This window comes from Grampus griseus (assembly GCF_964374135.1).
Source record: "Grampus griseus genome assembly, chromosome: 12".
In the NCBI taxonomy this organism is placed as follows: Eukaryota; Metazoa; Chordata; class Mammalia; order Artiodactyla; family Delphinidae; genus Grampus; species Grampus griseus.
The window spans coordinates 7,679,532-7,701,839 of NC_139006.1; the positions used below are offsets into that span (position 1 = coordinate 7,679,532).

The 22,308-nt window shown below is 50.5% G+C and overlaps 1 protein-coding gene across 1 annotated transcript in view; it reads right to left on the reverse strand.

Annotated features, from left to right (window-relative positions):
- Positions 1–145: 145 nt before the first annotated feature.
- The window catches only part of TMEM120B (transmembrane protein 120B), a 46,699-nt gene continuing 24,536 nt past the window's right edge, over positions 146–22,308 (reverse strand). The window contains 10 exon segments of the mRNA XM_082668349.1: positions 146–1,679; positions 2,222–2,290; positions 2,646–2,710; positions 3,582–3,613; positions 3,615–3,672; positions 4,930–4,991; positions 5,503–5,568; positions 12,859–12,948; positions 18,717–18,812; positions 19,435–19,494. Coding sequence (XP_082524475.1) covers positions 1,566–1,679; positions 2,222–2,290; positions 2,646–2,710; positions 3,582–3,613; positions 3,615–3,672; positions 4,930–4,991; positions 5,503–5,568; positions 12,859–12,948; positions 18,717–18,812; positions 19,435–19,494 — 712 coding nt within the window. The 3' untranslated portion in view covers positions 146–1,565.

A 22,308-nucleotide genomic window follows, 5' to 3' on the forward strand; every position in this document is an offset into this window, starting at 1 on the left:
TCGTTTACGCGTTGGCTGCTTTTGCCCTCCAGTTGCAGACTAGACTAGAGTGAGAGACCATCTGGCCCTCACAGCCTAAAATGTTTGCCATCTGGCTCTTCACAGAAAAAGTTCGCCAACTCCTAGTCTAGGGCAAACCCAAGTGCCTAAGGGGCCAGATGGGAGACCCAAATGAGTGAAGTAGGGCAGGGATGAAAGGGAGTGGTGGGGCCTGTGGCAAATTAGAAAGCAAGCACCCCACCCTAGACAAGGCAGCTCAGCCCAGCTAGATGCTGCTCTGTGGGAATGTTTCTAGATCTTTCCATTTCTCTAGGGAAAGTGGAAATCTGGATTTTTATGTGGAATCTTACTGGGGGGAGGGGAGGGGAGGGGAAATTTCATACTTTAAAAGTTTAAACCCCTTTGACACCCAGAGCATGATTAGGGACACCATCTATGTACTCTGGTCGACAGGGATTTCTAAGTAAGTCGTTAAGGACGGCTGAGGCCCATATGAGAAGACGCAGAAAATGTAGCCAAACTGTTCGCTTCTTCACCCTCCCCACAGATACAGAACCTAACGTGAGGGGACCAACAGACCTGCCCTGGCCTCTAGAGTGTGGCCGCCGCCTGCTCAGACGCCCCCCACGGTCCAGAAGCTCTGAGGTGAAGGGAGGAAGCCTGAGCGTGGGTGACCTCCACGCTGGCTTACGTCCCAACCATTGCCGAGGGGCTTGACCCCACGCCCTGAGTGCTCACGGAGAGAATCTGGGAAGGTGGGCTGAGGGGTGGGAGTCATGAAGCCCCCAAAAGTGGACCCAAACTTTGAGAGGAAAAAAAAAAAATAGCCCTCACACCAGCCAGACGATGCAGGGGCGCCCTCTGGTGGTGACCCTCAGAAAACCCTCCCGCCTCAGGCCAAGCCCTGGGCCTGTGGGAGGCAGGGCCACCTGGCGGCCAGCAGGCTGAAGACTCAGGAAGCACAAAGAGTACGAGGCACAAAGACACGGACAGCGGTTCTCCGAGAACCTGAACACCCGCGCGGCAGACGCGCGGAGGCCGGGAGCTTACGGCAGAAGCGGTGCCCCGGGGAGGGCGGCTCCCCGGAACACGGAAGGGCTTCCTTCCACCCGCCTGGGACTCAGTAAGTAGCAGGTCACAGGAAACCCAACCCCAGCGAGGCACGTCCGAAGCCCAACCTGAAGGGCTCAAACGACAGGATGGGGGACAGAGGGGGACCCTGAGGCTAAGCCTCCCCCACCCCCCAGGAAGACTGACGCAGTCTCGCGGAGAGCAGCGGGGTAAGAGGGCGGCAGATTCTAGGGAAGGGGGTGCGCCGATATTAAATATGTCATAAATAGGGAGACTGGGACGGGCTAATACTGCACGGACAGGTTGGGGTCACATTCCTCTTGTCCGGCCGGGGACCGGGGCCTCGGCTCTGCTCCCAGCGATGCCGCTGGCCCCTGAGGTCACTGCTGCCAGTGGCCACTGGCACTGGTTGGGAGGAACCCGGCAGCGAGGGTGTCGCCTGGGATCCCCTGCAGTCTCAAAGTCCGGGGGTCGAGGGGCGCCGGCCCCGTGGCTCACGGCTTCTTGGCCTCGCTTCTGTTCTTCTGGAGTTTGGTGTGCACGACTTTGAGTGTGGTCAGGAAGTTGCCGAGGAAGAGGACAAGGAACGTAAGCGCCAACACGAACACCTGGGCGGGCGGCATGCAGAGAAGGGGGTGCCCAGGGCAGGGAAGGCGAGGCAGAAAGCACAAGAGAAAGAAGGCAAAGGCCGCGCCGGCTTGGGTCAGCTCTCCTTGCTGAAATGCCCCCCGCGCCCCCCGGGAGCTCAGAACCCCCTTGGCACAAGCTACCTGCGAACTGCAGCGTTTGCCAGCAGAAGGCAGAGATCTGGGCTAACTGGGTGAAGGGTGTGAGTCCTACGGGGTCAGGCAGAGTCCTGGGGGGCTCCTCCCGTGGCCCCCCTCCTAGCGCGAACCTCCTTGGGTTTCTCAGACCACTGAGGGGCTCCCTGGTCTCCCGAATTCCCTCCCACGGTCTCCCAGGCCCCAGTTGCAGCGAGCTCTGGACTGCAGGGCCCTACAGGGCAGGCAGGGGGCAGGGGGAGCTGAGGAAGGAATTCTCCCTGAGCGGCCCCAACCTTCCTCAGGAAACCCCCAACCAATGCGCACACACGCTCCACACACACACCACAAAACACACACACACACACACACACACACAAACACCATACCTGCCATTCTCTGCATTCCTCGTGGCTGGAGAGCTCAAATAACGTGATGGCATTGTAGAGCTGCCAGAACTGCAGAGAGGGGAGACAGGCACTGCTCAGCCCACCGGAGTCCCCTGGAGACCCACGTGGGAAAGCCCAGGGAGAGCGCCAAGCCCCCCAGCTTCTGCTGTCAACTGCCCTTGAGACACTGACAGCCCCCCCAAAATGAAACTGGGGCACCCCGCCTGGGGTTGGGCGTGCTGGTGCCGAGGGCCGATTCTGGCTCTTGCCTTTGGCATCCCTGGACACTGGGGCCGTCTCAGCCCCAGGACCCCGTGGGGCCCAGCTCGGGGATGGCTGTGAGAGAGGGAGAGCCCTGAAGACCTTCTGTTCCCAGGAGGTCTGCCCAGTGTAGGGGATACCCACAAACTCCAGGGGGACTCACGTGGCCACAGAACAGGAAGGGCAGAAGGAAGGTGAGGCCTCGCCACATCCAGGACTGAAATCCTTCTGTGGGGAGGAAGGAGGGAGCGAAGGGCCCGTGTGAGGTGGCCCAGGCAGGCCAGTCACTCTGAGATTAGCCAGGTTCAAACGCACGGATGGGGGAGGGGCACAGCCCTCACCTCCTCCAGGTGGGTGAGCGCTCACTAGGAAAGTAACCCAGGAAAAAACATGCAGAACACCTGCCACCAGGCCTGACTGCCCTCACGCCTCAAGTCACTGTGAACCAAGTGGGCTGACAACTCTTACAGAACACTGATGTGCCGGCACTAGCTTTCTAGTAATTTCTTTAATTTGCACGGGATTTTGCATTTTATAATTGGCTTTTGCATGCATCACTTCAATCGAGTCTTGATGAAATAGAGCCTACTGTGCAGAGTAATTCGATGGAAATGACCATCTTAAAAGATAGAAGATTTTTATTAACCACACTTTCCCCTGAAAGTTTAGATGAGGAGTCTCCGATTTTTCCTAATGGGGCACCCACCTTGCTGAGTGAAAGTTAAGCACACATAAATTGCATAAGTGTAAAAACATTAGACTAAGATTATGTACATCATAAGACACAGACAAAAAATATCCATTTAAAAAGAAGCTAGAGGCCAGCATCCAGGGCCTGGCCCACAGCTGGTCTCGCACTTGTCAGCTGAAATGGAATCCCACGACGAATTATGAAAAGCAACTGTGTTAGTGTATATATGTCAAACCAAAGAAAAAAAAAGAAAAGCAACTGGGGTGAGGTCGGCAGACTGGCTTCGCGTGTGGCAGGTCTTGTCAGGTTCTTACTGGCACCTGTTCCCAGTGAGGAGTGCAGGGCGAGGTCTGGGGGAGCAGGGAGGGCCGGTGCTTGCCCCTCCACCCCCCAGGCTAGGCTACTCACCCACCGTGAGGTCCAGGTGATTCCTCTCCCCTGGCCCGCAGCCGGTAGAGGCAGCCCCTCTGGTAATAATATTGCAGGAACTGGACACAGCCTGCAGGGGGAGCCCAGCGCCCAGCTCAGGGACTGGAAGACCCAGCGACACCTCCACTGCAGGCTGGCAGGTCTCCATTGCCCAGAGGGTACAACCTCCTCCCACCCCCAAAACACACACACACACACACACACACACACACACACACACACACACACACACACACACACACACACACACACACACACACACACACACACACACACACACACACACACACACACACACACACACACACACACACACACGTGTCTGAACCTGCTTTTATTCCTTCAAAGAGAGCTCAGGTTATCTGAGACTGCAACTAAGCCCCAACTAGGCTAGAAACTTCTGGAGCTTTCCTAGGCATGCAGTTGGCACTCATCAGATGCTTGTTGGAATGGGAGCTGTGTGCTCCCAGCACCAAGACATGAAAGAGACAGTTCCATACAATGGGGTACTTTGTAGTCACTAAAAATTAAGGAGGCAGAATTCCATGTTGACGTGGAAAAATACCCACGATAATTGTTAATAGAATATAAACTAGGTTATAAACAAAGCTGTGTAGAGGGATCCCATGTTTGTAGACTACACATAATGCAGTATATGTGTGTATATATATATATTTATGAATAAAAATGTTTGAAAGGACATAGATCAATTAACACCCTAAGGGTGGAATTATATGTAATTATATGTAATTTTCCTTCTTGGCTTATGTTTGTATTTGCCTGTAAGCAGGGTTTTATTTAAAAATTAAATTGTATTTTTTGAATAGGTAATATGCACTTGGCATCAGATTTAAGGGGAACAAACAGTAAAGAGTAAAACTCTCTCCCTGTCCCCCAACCACCCAATTTCTGCTTCTCAGAGGTAACCCCTCGTTGTATATAAATCCAGAGCTATTCTTAAATGAGAAAAAGAACATAAATTTCCATTTTGAGGAAAACAGAGTTAGTGCCCCCAACACCCCTCAGTTCCTGAAGGGTACAATTGGTCCAGTTCTGATCCAGGGAAGAAAATGGCAGTGGCTGGAGATCCAGGGCGTGGGTGTGGGTCAGACATTGCTCTCTTAAGGCCAGGGGCTGGGCGGCAGGATGGAGTTGATGGGGGGTGGATGGCTCCTTCTGGATTTCTGGGACCCTCCCCTGTCCCTGGCCGACCAGGGACTTCCCCCAGTCTCACCTCCCTTCCACACAAGACACACCCTTCACAAAACAGACTCCATCGGTGAAAGCCACACCAAGCCTCCCCTGAATCCAAGCAAGAGACACTCACTCTGGAAAATGGAGAACGCTAAAAACTGATCGCGAAACTTCTGATAAATCAGTCCGTTAGGCCTGCAGAGAAGGGAGGGAAAAGCAAAGATGAGCCCCCGCTCTGAAATCATTTGTTCATCCCCACCCCATCTCTGTTCCAACCAGAAGAGAAAAGAAGATTTAAAACCCAATTCTACCTTCTTTATCACCATGTCCCTGGGGCTGGACCAGGTAATTTCCATCACTGCTTTAATCCATTCTACAACCAGGGGAGTGCAGGCAGGCATCTTGAAGCCTAAATTCCCACCGATTCCCCCTAACCCTCCATCAGTCACAGCCTCGTCCCTGTGCTTGTTCTGTCCAGACTCGCTGTCACCCCGGCCAGGAGGCAGACAGGACGTTCCTCGGAGAAGTCCCCAGCCGACTTGGGGTGTCCCTGCAGCCCCGTCGTAAGCTCACGCTTTACGTCATGGCCCAGATGTCAGGCCATAAGGCCCCTGCATCTGGACCCCTCAGCCACCACCAGTGCTCAGTTCACTGGCTCCTTGGGGAGAGTGAGCAGAGGCCCTGGGGCACAGCGGGGGACACTCACCAGGTCAGCATCACTCCAGACAGGAACGTGGACACGTAGTGGTGAGACACCCACCAGCCTTTGATTCTTAAAAGAAGAGAAGGAAAAGGAGCTCAGGCCAGGAGAGAAACGCAAGTGTCTCCCTGCTTCCCAGCCTGTGTCTGCGGGGGGGTGCCCTGTGACCCAGAGACAGCTCCTTGGAGGAAGAAACGTACCCACGCCAGGACTTCTCTCTTTCTGTCCAACGAGATGCACAATCACACAGAGACCCAGAGAGGCACTCGGGCCTCCAGCAGCTTCCCACTACCCTCAGAACACATCCCTAACCTCCTCATGACCCCAAGCCCCGCCTCCCCGTCCCCCCTCCCCCCACCCTAAGAGGCTCCAAGCATCCTTTTCTTTGATCAGGCCCCTTGCTTCCTCGAGGTCTATTATGGGCTGAATTGTGTCCCCCCCCCAAATTCCTACGTTGAAGTCCTAACCCCAGTACCTTAAAATGTGAGTATATTTGGAGACACGGCCTTTAAAGAGGTAATTAAGGTTAAATGAGGTCATAAGGGTGGGGCCCTAATCCAACAGGGCTGGTGTCCTTAGAAGCAGAGGAAGAGACACCAGGGGTGAGCGGTCTCAGGAGAAACCAATCCTGCTGGCACCTTGATCTTGACTTCTAGCCTCCAGAGTCGTGAGAAAATAAATTTTTGTTGTTCCAAGTCCCTTAGTCTGTAGTATCTTTTCATGGCAGCCCGAGCAGACTAACAAAGTCCTTGAACTTGTTGTCCTCTCTGCTCCAAGACCTTGGCCTGCCTGGCTCCTGGCCCAAGTTCAAATTTCGGACCAACTGTCACCTCCTCCAAGAGGCCTTCCCTGACCACCTTATCTAAAACAGCTAGACAGGGGCAGAACAGGAATAAAGACGCAGACGTAGAGAATGGACTTGAGGACACGGGGAGGGGGAAGGTTAAGCTGGGACGAAGTGAGAGAGTAGCATTGACATATATACACTACCAAATGTAAAATCGATAGCTAGTGGGAAGCAGCCGCATAGCACAGGGAGATCAGCTCGGTGCTTTGTGACCACCTAGAGGGGTGGGATAGAGAGGGTGGGAGGGAGACGCAAGAGGGAGGGGATATGGGGAATATGTATATGTATGGCTGATTCACTCTGTTGTAAAGCAGAAACTAACACACCATTGTAAAGCAATTATACTCCAATAAAGATGTTAAAAATAAATAAATAAAACAGCTAGACAGCCCCGATCTGTAACACACTACCCTGCTTCATTTTCTTCATGGTGCTCATGCTATCTGAAATTATTTTCTTCTCATTTGTTTCCTGAACCCCGTTCCCTGCTCAAAAGAGCAGGGATTTTGTCTGTTCATCTGTGACACCTGGCTCAGAGCAGGTGCTCAGTAAGCGTGTTGAATAAACACAGAACACTCGCACACGTTTATGCAGAGCTGTAGCTACCTACGTTACCCCACACAGATGCAGAAAGACAACGGGCTGTACACGCTGCATCTCGCACCATCCCCAACGCAGCTTCTCTCTGGGAGCCCCATGCCCTAGGCTCATCTGCTCCTCCGTCTACAGCAGGCCCTCGCCCCAGTCAGTCCAGAAGCTGCGGGAACCGTGCCGTCAGAGCCCAGCGGTCCCCCAGCTCAGGGCTCTCACTCCACAGCAGGACAGGGAACCTGGCTGTCACCCGCTCCGCGGTGTCACAGGCAGCCCTTATCCTTCAAAGTCCCCGAGTGTTTCAGGCCTCTGCTGGGCTCCCCGGCCCCTCTCCAGGAGCTCAGTTATCGGAACATGATGTGGCAGCAATCTGCCCTGTCAAATGCACCCTGGGATGCCAGGAACTGGGACCTCAAGGCATCCACGTGGGAGTAGCACTCAACCTTTGTCTTTCCAGAACTCTCTCGGGAGAGAACTAGAGTGCAGCCAAGTGGGGAGATGGGGTCCAGGGCGCTCCTGCTCACCAAACGGTGGCACCTGAGGGTCTGCTGGTTTGGGGGACGAGCTGCTGGATTAGACTTTTCTTTGGAACTAAAATCATCCTGCAACTTGCTTTCTTGTCTCGACTCCCAGGCAGCTATCTGTGGACCTGTCACTGACTTCTTAAATGCGACACGACATTTCAGGATGTGGCTCTGCCGTTCCTGAAATGTTGCTATCATGCTCCATGATGCCACGACACACTGTGGAAGCCCCCCCGTGCGATGACGCTGTTTCTCCACGGCAGCTACCAGGAAGTACGCAGGATGGCTGGGTCGGTGGGCACGTGCGTGGTTACTTCTCAAATTACCCTCCAAAACGGCTATCCCCATTTACACTCCCATCCTCAGTAGAGCCTGTCGAGCTCCCCAAACCCTCACCAATGCTGGATACCCAGTTTTAAAATTTCTCCCAGTCTTATTATGTGACGATTGGTGTGTCGTGGAGGCTTTAATCTGCATTGTCCTCATAAGTGGATCTGACTGCTCTTAAAACCTTCCAGCCCGAACACAGACATCATAAAAGCAGGAACAGCACCTTACCCCTGTCTTCTCTTTGCAGCCCTTCAACAGTTCTGGCCATTAAAATAAACAGAAAGAAAGAAATGAAAGGGGCCTCCCTGGCGGTCCAGTGGTTAAGACTCTGTGCTTCCAATGCAGGGGGTGTGGGTTCGATCCCTAGTCAAGGAACTAAGATCCCACATGCTGCAGGGTGTGGCCAAAAAAAAAAAAAAAAGAGTTCTGGCCATAAACTGGGGGTTAAGGCAATGGCCTGTGGATGCCTGAGGGGCTGTGCTGAGGAGCAAGGTTTTAGGTGGCTCTTTATTCCCAGCACTAACAGCATCAGGTAAACAGTAGGTACTCAAGAAATGTTGAAACGAAAAAAGTGATGTCCAGGAGGTGCAGCTGGTCTAGATGCCACCAGCACAGAGGTGACAGGAGACTGATGCAGGTGCCACGGGAGTTCACGGGACAGGATGAGACATCCGTCCACTTGTTTGTTCCCAGTCTCCCCTTCCCTGTGTCCCTGTCTTGCCCGTCAAGAGTCTACAAGGACCCTTGGCTCTAATTTTCTGACTGAAAACACAGCTGGCCCCATCCTTAGCCTTTCAGCTTGAAGAGCTACCAAGAAGTTTCTGCAAGCCCCGGAGGCCTGGCAAGCCCCACTGTCCTTTGTCCTACCCGCAAAGGTCCCTTGAGAAATGCCCTCTCTCTGTACAGGAACGGCTGGAGGCAGACACAGGCTCTGGGCCACAAGCTTGCCTGGGCAGCAGCTTTTAATTTCACAGCTCACTGTGCCCAGAGCCCAGCGCTGACAGATGCCACCAATAAACCCAGCGCAGCGGCATTGGGAGAGGCTAAAAATGGCCTCTTCCCCAGCGCGCACTCAGCAGCCCCATGGTCCATCTGCACACCCCAGGGTTCTGGGCTGGTTTCGTTCACATGTGTGTGTCTATATGACAGTGTTACTGTGATGTCATTCAGACACTGTACAATTCACCCATTTAAAGTATACAACTCAGTGGTTTTCAGTATATTCAGAGAGTTGTGCAAACACGACCACAATCAGTTTTAGGACATTTTGTATCACCCGTATCACCCCGGACAGAAAGCCGCACCCGTTAGCAGTCACCCTCTGGGCCCGTTCTGCCACAGAAACGAAGCCTGCAGGAGCCTGTGGGCTTTTTAAATGAGCAGACGGTAGATGCCCCAGGAAGGGTGGCACACTGCATGGCCAGCATGTAGGGACAGCACGTCCTGGTATCTGGGGATTGTGGCCGGAGAGCTCCCTTCAGGGCCCTTCAGCCATGTGTGCATAAGACCTGGGCACCAGTCACTATTCAACCCCTGGCTGGCTTTGAGCTTCGGGTCAATCTGGGCGGCTGGGGGAATGGCTTCTACACGGAGGCACCCTCTTGCCCCTGCCACCCCTACACCTCTGTATCCTAGGAAAGGCCCTTATAAAAACCCATCAGATCTAGGCATTGGTGGGTTGGCTTGCCAGAAAAGCCAGCGTGATTCCTGATTCATTATTCATTCTGGCCCGGAACTAGGGCAGAGGACATCTGTTTTGCCTGCCTGTCAATCACTCCCTATTCTGGTTCTCCCCCTTATCGTTCCTTCGGGGAATCACCTCACCCCCACTCTCAGTCTGGGTGGCTCAGTGGAGCTAAGATAACTGGGCACATCACCCAGAGCCAGCCAATCAGGGCTCTGCATCCCTCCAGCCACAGTGATTGGGGCAGGGATGAGCATGTGACCTGCACCTAGCCAATTGGAAGTCTGTCTCAAGATCACCCCTAGGCCAGTAGAGGAAAGATGCTCTTTCCTCTCGGACTGCTGATCTGGTAGAATGCTGGCCTGGGCTGCTGGGAGCCAGTGAAGGAGATAACAGAATAAGGAGAAGGAGGGGGGCTGTTACATTGTTTGAGCCCTTCTGACCTCCTTGAACGATTCATATGCTCCCATAAATACCCCTCATGTTTACTCCTATCAGGTGGTTTTCTGTCATTTGCAAAATTTGCAAGGGAGGTTGACCTGCTTATTACACTAATTGAGCTAATGAGCTACATCTCACATGGGAAGCATCAGACACAAACCAAGGGTGGCTCCAGCCCATGATGGGGGGCACCCTCCCCACACCCCACCTCTCCAGGCCTTCTTCCCCCAATACACCCCTAATTCAGGTCTCCGATGCAACTGGGAACAGGACGAAAAAGGCCCCGTCAGGCCAAAACTTGGGCAGCAGGCCTCCAGGAAACCCATATGGCTCAGTTCCAGCTGTCTTTCGAACACAGGTATGGCCCCAATGACCTTCCCCTCATTGCAGAGCTTGGGTTCAATTCATTTCTACATAGACCCTGGGGTGTTTACTGGGTATCGACTGTGAGCTCCAGAGGTAGCCCTGAGACGCTTCAGAAATAAGAAAGGTAGTATTCATACCAATCCGGACCCACTCCCTCTTCCTCACTGTGCTTTCTTGAAAGGGTTTCTTAGCTATTCCCTAATAAGTGCCAAGGGTGAGGGGAAACCTCACAGGCATCTCCCTTGCCCGCCCCCAGGAGAGGAATCAGCTCTGAGAAGGAGCTGGGGGAGGATGGAGGCTAAATACGCAACAGATGTTGAGGATGAGTCACAAGTTTTAATCACCCAGATTCCATCCACCTGCCGTGCCTCCCTCCCCCACAAACTGGCCACAACTCCCACAGTCATTCCAGAAAACGAGACACCTTTACGGGCCCACCCCACTCATTCCACACTCCCACCACCAACACATCTGTTGTCCCATCAGAGCACAAGCCCTAGGGAGGCCCCAGAAAAGGCCCCATTAAAGTGTCAGGAAAGTGAGGGGGCTTTGGAACCCCACTTTCCCCCTTCAGCCCTCCTCCCTGTTTTCTGGGTGTGCCCCACACTTGCAGGCACCTCCACTCAGTCCTGCTCCCTCCTCTCGGGGACCACCACCCCCTCCCCAACCACATCCACAGAAAAAAGTGACCAGGATAACTCTTACTAAAGTGTTAGTGACTGTTAGAGATGTAGCATGTCCCTGAACACTCTTAATATGAGTCCAGCAGAAGGAGGAAACTCCAAGGCCGACAGCAAGCCCAGGGATGCACAAAGAGAATTAGTAACAAGAAAGCCTGGCCCATTGTCCTGGGCCCATTTCCCCACTATGTACTACTCTGAGTCCCCTCCGACCCCACCCAAAAGCTGGAAGACACTATTCACTACAATTAAGGAAAACTACAAATGTTATTTATTTGGTAAGATTTTCTACTTCAGTGTTTCCCAAAGCATGGGGCATGTACCACCAAGTTTTAGATGGTACCTGAGTGTAACACTAGATGATACTGAATCACGTGGTGAGAAGTCATGTTTTCTCTTCTTTCCATTCTCCTGATTAAGTCAAGGAGAGAGTCTCAGTTAAATGCTAGGACACCTTTAATGCCTCTCGAGATCTGCTCATCTCCCTTTTTACACACATACACACGCTGAAGAGAAATAGCAGGCCTCAGGAAGGAAGATTACTGACTTCAATAAATTAGACAATGAAAATGAAAATCTATTTTTACACTATTTCCTCTTTCCTGCAATTGATGCTGCTTTTCCACATATGGTGGTGAAATAGTTCCCTTTTAAAATAAATTAATGTTTATTTAAGTAGAAAAAAAAAAGGAAGGATAGATTTAAAATGTGAGAAAATTATCATCCAGGTGATATTGGACATGGTAAAAATGGTGTGCATGGGACAAGAATGAATGCAGTTTGAGAAACACTGATCTTTTCTAAAGGGCTACATGCTACAGGGCTGCATACCTAAGAACTGCTGTTCCCCTGGTCCTTACCTCTTGGCTCTACGTTCAGGGTAAGGCCCGGCAGGGCAGGGATATGCCATAAGAGACCACTGGGCAGAGAAGTAAGATGGTGGCAAATTATTTGGGGGTTTGGCAAACACCCCAATCTTAAACACACAGCTCCTGGCCGTTCCTTACCAGCCCCCAGGAAGGAGGAAGTGGGGAGGGGTGGGAGGTTGTTACTTTTTGTTTCAGGAAAAACGGACAAGAATGGTGTGCAGAGGTTCAAATGGACACCCCCAAAAGGCATCCGACCTGTGGAAAATGGGTCCTGCAAGTGGCAAGTCGTGGATCTTAACTCAGTCCCGAGACTCTCATTGCCCTGTGAGAGGACCATCCACTTTTCTCACCAGAATCCATTCAACCTTCTGGTGACAGTACCCTGATTTTCCTCTGCGAAACCATTCCTCTCCTGACACTCAGCTTCTAGGCTTTCATTGACAGCCCTGGGGGTGGGCACAAGGCTCACAACCAGCCAATCACAGCGGCGCATTCGCTGGCCACAGCGATTGGTTCAGAGATGGGCACGTGATCAGTGAGTGCCAGTAGGACCCAGTGAGACTCTTGGAAGAGAGGAACGTGCCCTATTTTGCTGGGAATGCTAGAAATAAAGATGTGAGCCTGGAGCGGCTGGGGGCTCCTACCTGGAATCTGAGAATAAAAACAGCACAGTAGAAGGCAAAGGTGAGAGACAGAGAGACACTGGGTCCTGATGACATTGTCTGAACACCTGGATTAAGCCTTACCTGAAGTCAGTGCCAATGGACCCATTCCTTGATATGAGAATATAAATTTCCTACTGTGTTAAGTAGTACATTTGAGTTAGGGTTTCTTGTAAGCAAGAGACTGAGCACAGCAAATGAGGTGCAGCAGCCGATACCGTTTTCCTCCTCCCTGGGTCTGAACGGTCATGAATACCCCACCCCCACAAGGAGGAAGGGAACGCAAGGCGAGGGTGACAGCCCTCACCTCCATGACAGATTTCCCTTTGGCTCCCCCATACCCGCCACAAAGCTGGGCCCCCAATTACCTCGAGCCGTTGCTGATGAGAATACTCTCCCGAATCGTCAGGGTGCAGTAATACCATACCAGCAGGAAGTTAAAGACTTCGTCTGTCACCCTGGCATAGAGAAACAGCGCCCGGGAGGGGGGGCAGGCATGAGAACCAGGGACGGCTGTCCCCGCCACCACAGCTGGACAGCAAACCAGGATGAGAACCGCCCACAGAGGCATGCCTCCAGAAACCCCCAGTGACCCCGGGAAGGCGGCGGCGTGTCTTCTCTCCACCTAGAATGCCCATCCCCCCGCTCACCTTTCTACATGAATCCTACCCGCCCTTAAGGCTCTAGCTGAGGTTTCCCCTCCTTCCTTGACCGCTCAGCCCACGACAACCTGTTTCCCTTCTAAATTTGACATCTGTCTGATATGAAATTTCCGGTGGGATGACAAGAGAAGGACTTTAAGCAGGAAACCTAATTTGCAATTTTAAACTATCTGCAGTGTTAACTCCAGTGTAAACTCCTTCCATCCCCTTAAACCGTCTGTAAACTTTGCTGCACATACAAAAAGATGAACTTAAGAACTCCCTGGGCTTCCCTCGTGGTACAGTGGTTAAGAATCCTTCTGCCAATGCAGGGGACACGGGTTTGAGCCCTGGTCCGGGAAGATCCCACATGCTGCGGAGCAACAAAGCCTGTGCGCCACAACTACTGAACCCGCGTGCTGCAACTACTGAAGCCCGCGTGCCTAGAGCCCGTGCTCCGCAACGAGAAGCCACTGACCACAATGAGAAGCCTGCGCACCGCAACGAAGAGTAGCCCCCGCTCGCCGCAACTAGAGAAAGCCCGCGCGCAGCAATGAAGACCCAACACAGCCAAAAATAAAATAAATAAATTAAAAAAAAACCCTGCCTCCTCTACAGTGGGCAGAACAGGCCTTAAAGGCAGGCAGAACATGGCAGCTAGAGTCGTGCTGTGCCCTGGTCAGAGGGGAGAGCCTTAGACACGCTGTGCGTGACCTTGACTGGCCTCAACTTTGCCATCTGTACAATGGGAATGTTGACCCCCTCCATGAGCATTCCTGGGTGAAGGATCCTGGGACAGAGCCAGCAACAGACAGCCCCTCAGAGGGCTCCCCCGCCACTGGCTCTCTCTGACGGGCCCTCGATAAAGACTCTATCTTTGACCCCAACAGGAAGCAGCTCTGTACCTCCTGCTGTCACACAGATCCATTTGTCGTGGGAACAGAAATGACTGCATGGGGAGGGAGAACACCCCCGATCTCCTCCATTCTATCCCTGAACTGGGAGATCCTTTTCCCCAACTACAAAGGCCCTGGGAGGGAAATGGGAGGATACAACTTTAACAATAATAAAAGACGTTGGGAGGCGTCTGGGAGAGTCTGTAAGAATGAAGATGAGAGACTCCTAATTACTTAAATGTGTAAAGTCCCCAAAGAAGAGATGACAGTTGAGTAGGGCCTTGAAGGTTAAATATACGGAAATGTGCTTTCATTAGTGTTGATAATAACTAAATTTGACCTGTTGAAATGGATACTTGTACCTATTATGCTCACTTATATTGTTCCACTTTTTATTTATTATTTACTTATTTATTTGTTATCTTTTGGCCACGCCGTGTGAGGCATGTGGGATCTTAATTCCCCGACCAGGGATCTAACCTGCGTGCCCTGCATTGGAAGTGTGGAGTCCTAACCACTGGACCGCCAGGGAAGTCCCATGCTCCGCTTTTTATTTTGTAGACAATTATAGCACAAATGCTACATATTGCATAAATGTGTATATTAAAATATCTGTTTAAATCTTAGACCAAATAATCAATTTGATATACTAAATGCTATCTTTAAAAAAGACATTGGAAGGTGTCTTTTAAGCTATGTGACCCTGTTTCATGGTCACAGATGACAGACTCTCAGCCCCGCTGAACCACTGCCTGCAGAGGTAGTCTCGGGAGGGTCAGGAACAGACTCTGGAGACACGGGGCCCGAGTTCCAATCCAGTCTCTGCCTCTTCCCAGCTGTGGGACCAAGGACAAGTCAGTGATTCTCCCGTGCCGTCACCTCCCCATCTGTGAAGTGGGGAGAGTCACAGCACCTCCCGGGTAAGCTGCTGTGAGCATCAGCTGAATTTAGAACAGTGCCTGCAGCCTAGGAAGAGCCATGGGTGTCCCCTGTCATAATAATTTGGGAAGCACCACAGAGCGCCCAGAGTCCAAGCAATGAGTCTCATATGCCTAACTCTGAGGAAATCAAAGGCCTACTTGACTTGAACAGGAAACAGGGGAGTGAAGATGGCCTCCCACTGCAGAGGGTCACTTAGATATCTCCAGACAGGAGGCAGCCCCAGAAGCGAGCGGTGGTTACCAGCATAGTTTCCACTGGTCCCTTCCTATATCAGTAAAGAGAGGAGTGAAAATAGTTTTATGGCCCTGGCACGTTAGGGACATGCTTGAGGTGCTGGTCTCAGTCTGCCCTGCCAAAGTGTTTGAGTTTCCTGTTGCTGCTGTAACAAATGAGCACATACTTAGTGGCTTAAAGGAACACATTTATTCTATTACAGTCCTGGAGGTCAGAGTCTGAAATAGGTCATCAGGTCAGAGCCGTGTTCCTTCTGGAGGTTCCAGGAGAGAATCCACTTCCTTGCCTTTTCCAGCTTCCAGAGGCCGCCCGCATTCCCTGTCTCATGGCCTCACATCACTCTGACCTCTGCTTCTGTCATCACATCTCCGACTCTGACCCTGCTACCTCCCACTTACTAGGACCCCTGTGATTACACTGGGTCGCCCGGATAATTCAGGAGAATCTCCCCATCTCAAGATTCTTAACTGAATCATCTGCAAAGATCTTCTGCCATGTAAGGTCACGCGTTCGCAGGTTCTGAGGACTGGAACACGCACATCTTTGGGGACCGTTATGCAACCTGACACACTAGGCGAACACTAACTACTGGGAACTTGCAACGCTGCAGGCATTTTACGTGGACGATCTCTCTGGACCCTTGAACAACCCCACAGGGCTGGCTCTCATGGCAGGTGCATGTACCCCACCCATTCCCATCTGCATGGCTTCCAACAGCCAGAACGTGCAACTCCTGGTGCGCCTAGAGGCTTTCTCAGGCCACCAGAGCTCACCCTGCTGGTGCCAGAGGCAGAGCAGGAGGGCAGGGGGATTAACACTCTCTGGGAGTCAATCCTTCCTAGACTGACAGCAGTCGGAGAATAAATACCACATGCTCCTTCGCCCCTCGGGTGGGATAAGTGAGACACATCCTTCGCTGTCCCACAGTTCCCCAGCAGCACTGAACTCCAGGTGCCCACAGGATAACCCTTCCTTGTCTCACTTCCATTCCCCTACCAGTGTTTCCTAGGATCACCTCCCAAATAAACTATGGGCACTCAAATACTTGTCTTGTGGGGGTGGTTCCTTCTGGGGGAACCCAAACTAAGACAGTACTACTTCCCATTTTACAGATGAGGAAACTGAGGTTCAGAGATGAGCTGCCCATCCAGGCCCCCTCGCCTGCCCTATTTTTAACCCACAGAAGGCGTAGTGGGCTAAACAGTGTCCCCCCCCCGAAATTCATATCCACCCAGAACCTCAGAATATGACCTTATTGGGAAATAGGATCTTTGTAAATGTAATTTAGTTAAGATGAGGTCATACTGGGTTACTTTTTTTTTTGGCCATGCCGCATGGCTTGCAGGATCTTAGTTCCCCGACCAGAGATTGAACCCGGGCCCTTAGCAGTGAAAGTGTGTTGTCTTAACCACTGGACCGCCAGGGAATTCCTGAGGTCATACCGGGTTAGGGTGAGCCCTAAATCCAACGACTGTGTCCTCATTAGAAGACCATGAGAGAGACACAGGGAAGATAGCCACATGACGACGGAGGCAGAGGCTGGAGTCAGTCTTGAACCAAGGGAACGCCAAGGACGGCCGGTCACCGTCAGAAGCTGGGAGAGGCAAAGGAGGATCCTCCCCTAGAGCCTTCAGGGCGAGCACGGCCCTGCCAACTGTGATTTCAACCTTGATTTCAGCCTTCTGGCCTCCAGAACTGTGAGAAAATATATTTCTATCGTTCTAAGCCACGCAGCTTGTGGTGCCTTGTTACGACAGCCCCAGGAAATGAATACAGAAAGGGATGGGAGACATGGAAATGCCAGGCCCTCAGTGAGCCTTAGATCTCGACAACACACCACAGGTTTGTCCTTTGAGGGCCCTAAAGGCCCCAGGGCAAGGCAATCTGGTTGCACATCAAGAACTTCTACCCCTTCCAGGGGGCATGTGAGCAGGCGTTACTGGCGTGAGCAGCCTTTGCCCTCCAGGGAAATGCGCCAGGCCTGAGGCAGCAGGCCGCCACGGGCCCAGGGCCTGAAAGAGCCTTTGTTTGGACACTCAAGTGGGCAGACCAGCAACTGGACTCCCAGCCAAGTGCCTGTCAGGAAATAAACCCTTGACACGTGGGCCAAATGCCCAAGCCACACTTGGGGAGAAAAGCCAGGGCCAGAGAGAGGAACGAAACCCCCGGGGCAGCGCAGCCTCAGCTCACTGGCCTCATCCTATGCTAACAGGGCAGCCGGCACTCTCAACCACAATGCTGGGTGCCTGGCACTGGGCAGAGCCACGCACCGTGTTAACACACTGAATTGTCATGACAACCCAGGGAGGCAGGGCCTGGTGTCACCCTCGTTTTACAGATGGGGAGACTGAGGCATCCAGAGGAAGCTGCCCATGGCAACAGCCAGTAAGTTTCAAAGCCAGGATTCAAAAATGGGCAGTCTGTAGTCAATCTATTTCCTTCTTTCTTTTCTTCCTTTCTTTTTATTTCCTTCCTTCCTTCCTTCCTTTCTTTCTCCCCACCCTACCCCCCACTGCCTTTCTCTTTGTAACTGAGATATAATTCACATACCATAAAATTCACCCTTTTAAAGTATAAAACTCAGTGGTTTTCAGTATATTAACAGAGTTGTGCACCCATCACCATTATCTAATTCCAGAACATTCTCACCACTCCAAAATAAAAACCCATGTCGCCCTGAGCAGTCACTCCCCGTTTCCCCTCCCCCCAGCCCCTGACAACCACTAATCTGTTCTCTGTCTCTATGGTATCTGCCTATTCTGGACATTTCAAACAAATGGGTTCATATAGTAAGTGACCTTTCGCATCTGGCTTCTTTCACTCAGCATCATGTATTCAAGATTCATCCATGTTATAGCATATGTCAGTACTTCATTCCTTTTTGTGGCCAAATAGTATTACATTGTATGGGTGGACCACTTGGGCTCTTTCTTAACTACTACGTTAAAAGGTCGCTTCAGCAGCCGTTTAGTAGATACTTGTTGGACAGATGTAGGGCAGACAGGACTGCTATTTCCCATAAGAAATGGTCCTTCCTGGGCTTCCCTGGTGGCACAGTGGTTAAGAATCCGCCTGCCAATGCAGGGGACACGGGTTCGAGCCCTGGTCCTGGAAGATCCCACATGCCGCGGAGCAACTAAACCCGTGCGCCACAACTACTGAGCCTGTGCTCTAGAGCCCGCGAGCCACAACTACTGAAGCCTATGCGCCTAGAGCCCATGTGCCGCAACAAGAGAAGCCACCGCAATGAGAAGCCCGCGCACCGCAACAAAGAGTAGCCCCCGCTCGCCACAACTAAAGAAAGCCCGCGCACAGCAACAAAGACCCAACGCAGCCAAAAATAAATATATTTAATTTTTTAAAAAATGAAAGAGAAAAAAAGAAATGGTCCTTCTTTACCCTAGACCTTATCACACCAAATGCTGTAGATGCAAGAGAGACCTTGGATCCCTCTCTCATGGCCCTCTCCTCACCCCCGTATGCCCACACACACACACCACCACACCCCATCACCTGTAGTGAAGGATAAATCGACATGCCACAGCACCCAGGAGCAGGATGATGGTCAGGTAGAGCTTGAACTTCTCATACTCATCCTTGTAGGCAAATCTGCAGAGACAGACACCCCCAGGAAAGGTCACATAACTATAGCCCACCTGGGGGAAGGACCCTGACCCCATCAGATCTTGACCTGCTGATCACACTAAGGGAGAGACTTTGAATTAACGGTGATGATTAGTTAGGGAAAGAGGGCCAGTGTGCAAAGCTTCATGTCCCTGGACTCCTCGCTTAAGGTTCCAAGCCTGTGATGGGCAGGAAGCAGAGGTAGGGTCTCCTCCCCCAACCAGCTACTTCAGTGGAAAAGCCACGGCTCCATTTCCCCTGGTAACTGATGGATTTGGGGTGGACAGGACTGGACTGCCTACCTCCCAGGAGGAATGTGTGTAACAAGGCGTGGAACGGAGCAGGGGCCATTTCTCATGGGAAAGTGGCAGTCCTGTCCACCCCAGGTATTGACTCTGTGAAAGGAAGGAAGGAAACCTCCCCCAGGTGGTCTACCCACTGAGGAAGAGACCTCAGAGTCTCGTCCAAAAGACCAAAGCCAGACTCCCAACTGTGAATGTTTTTTTACTTATGCAAAAATACTAGCTTGGTCCCATTTCTCCTGAGTTGCAAGAGCAAGATGCCTGGATTCTGTAAAGCCAAGTGGAGGGTTGCCTGGGATACTTACTTGGCCTGGTTGCTGAGAAGGGTCACATTCACATTGCCGAGAACCAGATTTAAGTAGAGCCTGGAAGGAAAGACCTGTGAGGGTCACCATGTTAACAGCCCCAGGAGCGGTCCCCAACCAAAAATATCCAAGCTTAATAAGCATAGCACTGAGCACCGGATATTAGAAAACAGGGTGCTAAGCTCAGCAGTGAAAGCCTCACGTGGAGCGAGAATGAAAATGATTAAGTAGAGAACACGACAGCTGTGACATGACCTTCATGATTAACCCATTTCTCCCCATTTCAGCTGGCTTAGAGACCATATTTCCTAGCCTCCCTTGCAGCTAATGTGAGCACGTGACTAAGCTCCAGCCAATGAGGTGAAGGCATGTGTACAGTTTCTAGGTCAATTTAAAAAGGGTTCTTCCTAAGCATACAAATCTTAAGTATACAACATGATGAATTTTTATATATTTACATATCCATGTAACCAACACCCAGATCAAATAAAATGCTTCTAGCTCCAGGAGGTGCCCTCATGCCCCCTCCTGGTCAGTAAACCGCCCCCCCCCCGGCAAAGATGCCCACTGTTGTGTTAGCTTTCCCTGTTTCTGAACTTCACATAAATGTATACAATGTATTCTCTTTTATGTCTGGATTCTTTCCCTCAATAATAAGTCTGTGAGCTTCATCCACATTGTCTGCATCAGTGGTTCCTTCTTTCCCGTTGTGTATATTATTCTATGGAGTGGAGGTACCACAATGTAATTATTCATTCTACTGTTGGTGAACATTTGACCTGTTTTCAGTTTTTGGCTATTATGAATAGAGCTGCTGTGAATGTTTTATTTTTTTTTTAACTTGAGATATATATATATATATATATATATATATATATATATATATATGAACAATGGAATACTACTCGGTCATAAAAATGAAATGTCATTGGCAGCAACATGGAAGGACCTAGAGATTATCATACTAAGTGAAGTAAGTCAGACAGAGAAAGACAAATATCATATGATATCACTTATACGTGGAAACTAAAATATGATACAAATGACCTTATTTACAAAACAGAAACAGACTCACAGACATAGAAAACAAACTTATGGTTACCAAAGGGGAAGGGGTGGGAGAGGAATAAATTAGGAGTTTGGGATTAGCAGATACAAACTACTGTATATAAAATAGATAAACAATAAGGTCCTACTGTATAGCACAAGGAACTATATTCAATATCTTGTAATAACCTATAATGGAAAAGAATATGAGAGAATATACAAATGTGTGTGTATAAAAATGAATCACTTTGCTGTACACCAGAAACTAACACAACATTGTAAATCAACTATACTGCAATAAAAAAAATTATGATTATATTATGTACATATGTGTGTATGTACATATATATTTTCATCCCCCACTTCCTTCTAGAATGTAAGCTTTGAAAACGCAGAAACTTTGACTTATTCGGAGCTTTATCCACTGTACATAGAATGGTGCTGGGCACAAAGTAGATGCTCATGAAACTTGTTGAATAAAATAAATATTAAAAAAAATTTTAAAAATAAAGTATGCAACTTAGTGGTAATCATTTTGTAATGTACAGAAATATCAACTCACTATGTGTACCTGGAACTAAAATAAATAAATAAATAAATAATAAAGTGAGCTCATAAAAAATTTTTTAATTAAAAATAAATTATAGGGCTTCCCTGGTGGCGCAGTGGTTGAGAGTCCGCCTGCCGATGCAGGGGACACGGGTTCGTGCCCCGGTCCGGGAAGATCCCACATGCCGCGGAGCGGCTGCGCCTGTGAGCCATGGCCGCTGAGCCTGCGCGTCCGGAGCCTGTGCTCCGCGACGGGAGAGGCCACAGCGGTGAGAGGCCCGCGTACCGCAAAATAAATAAATAAATAAATAAATAAATAAATAAATAAATAAATTATACAATTTAATGGTTTCTGATATATTTATAATGTTGTGCAACCATCAGCATCACCTAATCCCAGAACATTTTCATCACCCCCAAAAGAAAGCCCATACCCACTATCAGCACATTCACGACTCCCCCCAGCCCCTGGCAACCACTAATCTACATTGCATCTGTATGGATTTGTCTATCCTGGACATTTCGTATAAATGGACTCATGCAATATGCAGCCTTTTGTGTCTAGCTTCCTTGCTGTGAACATTCAGCACCCATTTCCACCATACACACACACACACACACACACACACACACACACCCAGGAGTGGAATTTCTGGGTCGTATGGTATGTATGTGTTTGGCTTCAGTAGGAAATGGCAAACATTTTTGTAAAAAGGGATCTGCTTGCCCTCTGCTGCCTGACTCTTCCCTGTTTCCTGAAAATGAGATGGTGTGAGCCAGCTTTGGCCATGTAGCTGAGGACAACTCCCCAAGCGGGGGTGAAGTAGTAAGTTGGAAAAGGACCCTGAGTCCCTAGGTGACCTTGGGAGCCCACCACTCTCGGCCTTCAGGAGTCCACTCACCTCTGGACTGTTGTGTGTAAGAGACAAAAACCACGCATGTTTGAGCCATTGTGCCATTAGGCTTCTGTTACAATAGCCTGTACTCTAACACACTAATAAAGGTGCAAATAAAGGGTTATGAGATCTCAGGGGAAGAAGGGTTAATTTCACAGAAGGAGAGAGAGGGGGTTGGAAAGGCTTCACTGAGGTGGTAACATGTGAACTGGGCTTTGAAGGATGAGTAGAAGTTTGAGAGGAGAAAAGGGAACAGGAAAGCCTTCTTTCTAGCTATGAGTAAATTCTAGGGGCATTTCCCGTCTGGTGTACCTGGAGCAGAGGTGTGAAAAGACCATCCATTTTTCCCACCTAGCATATAGTCCCCACTTCCTAGAAGGGC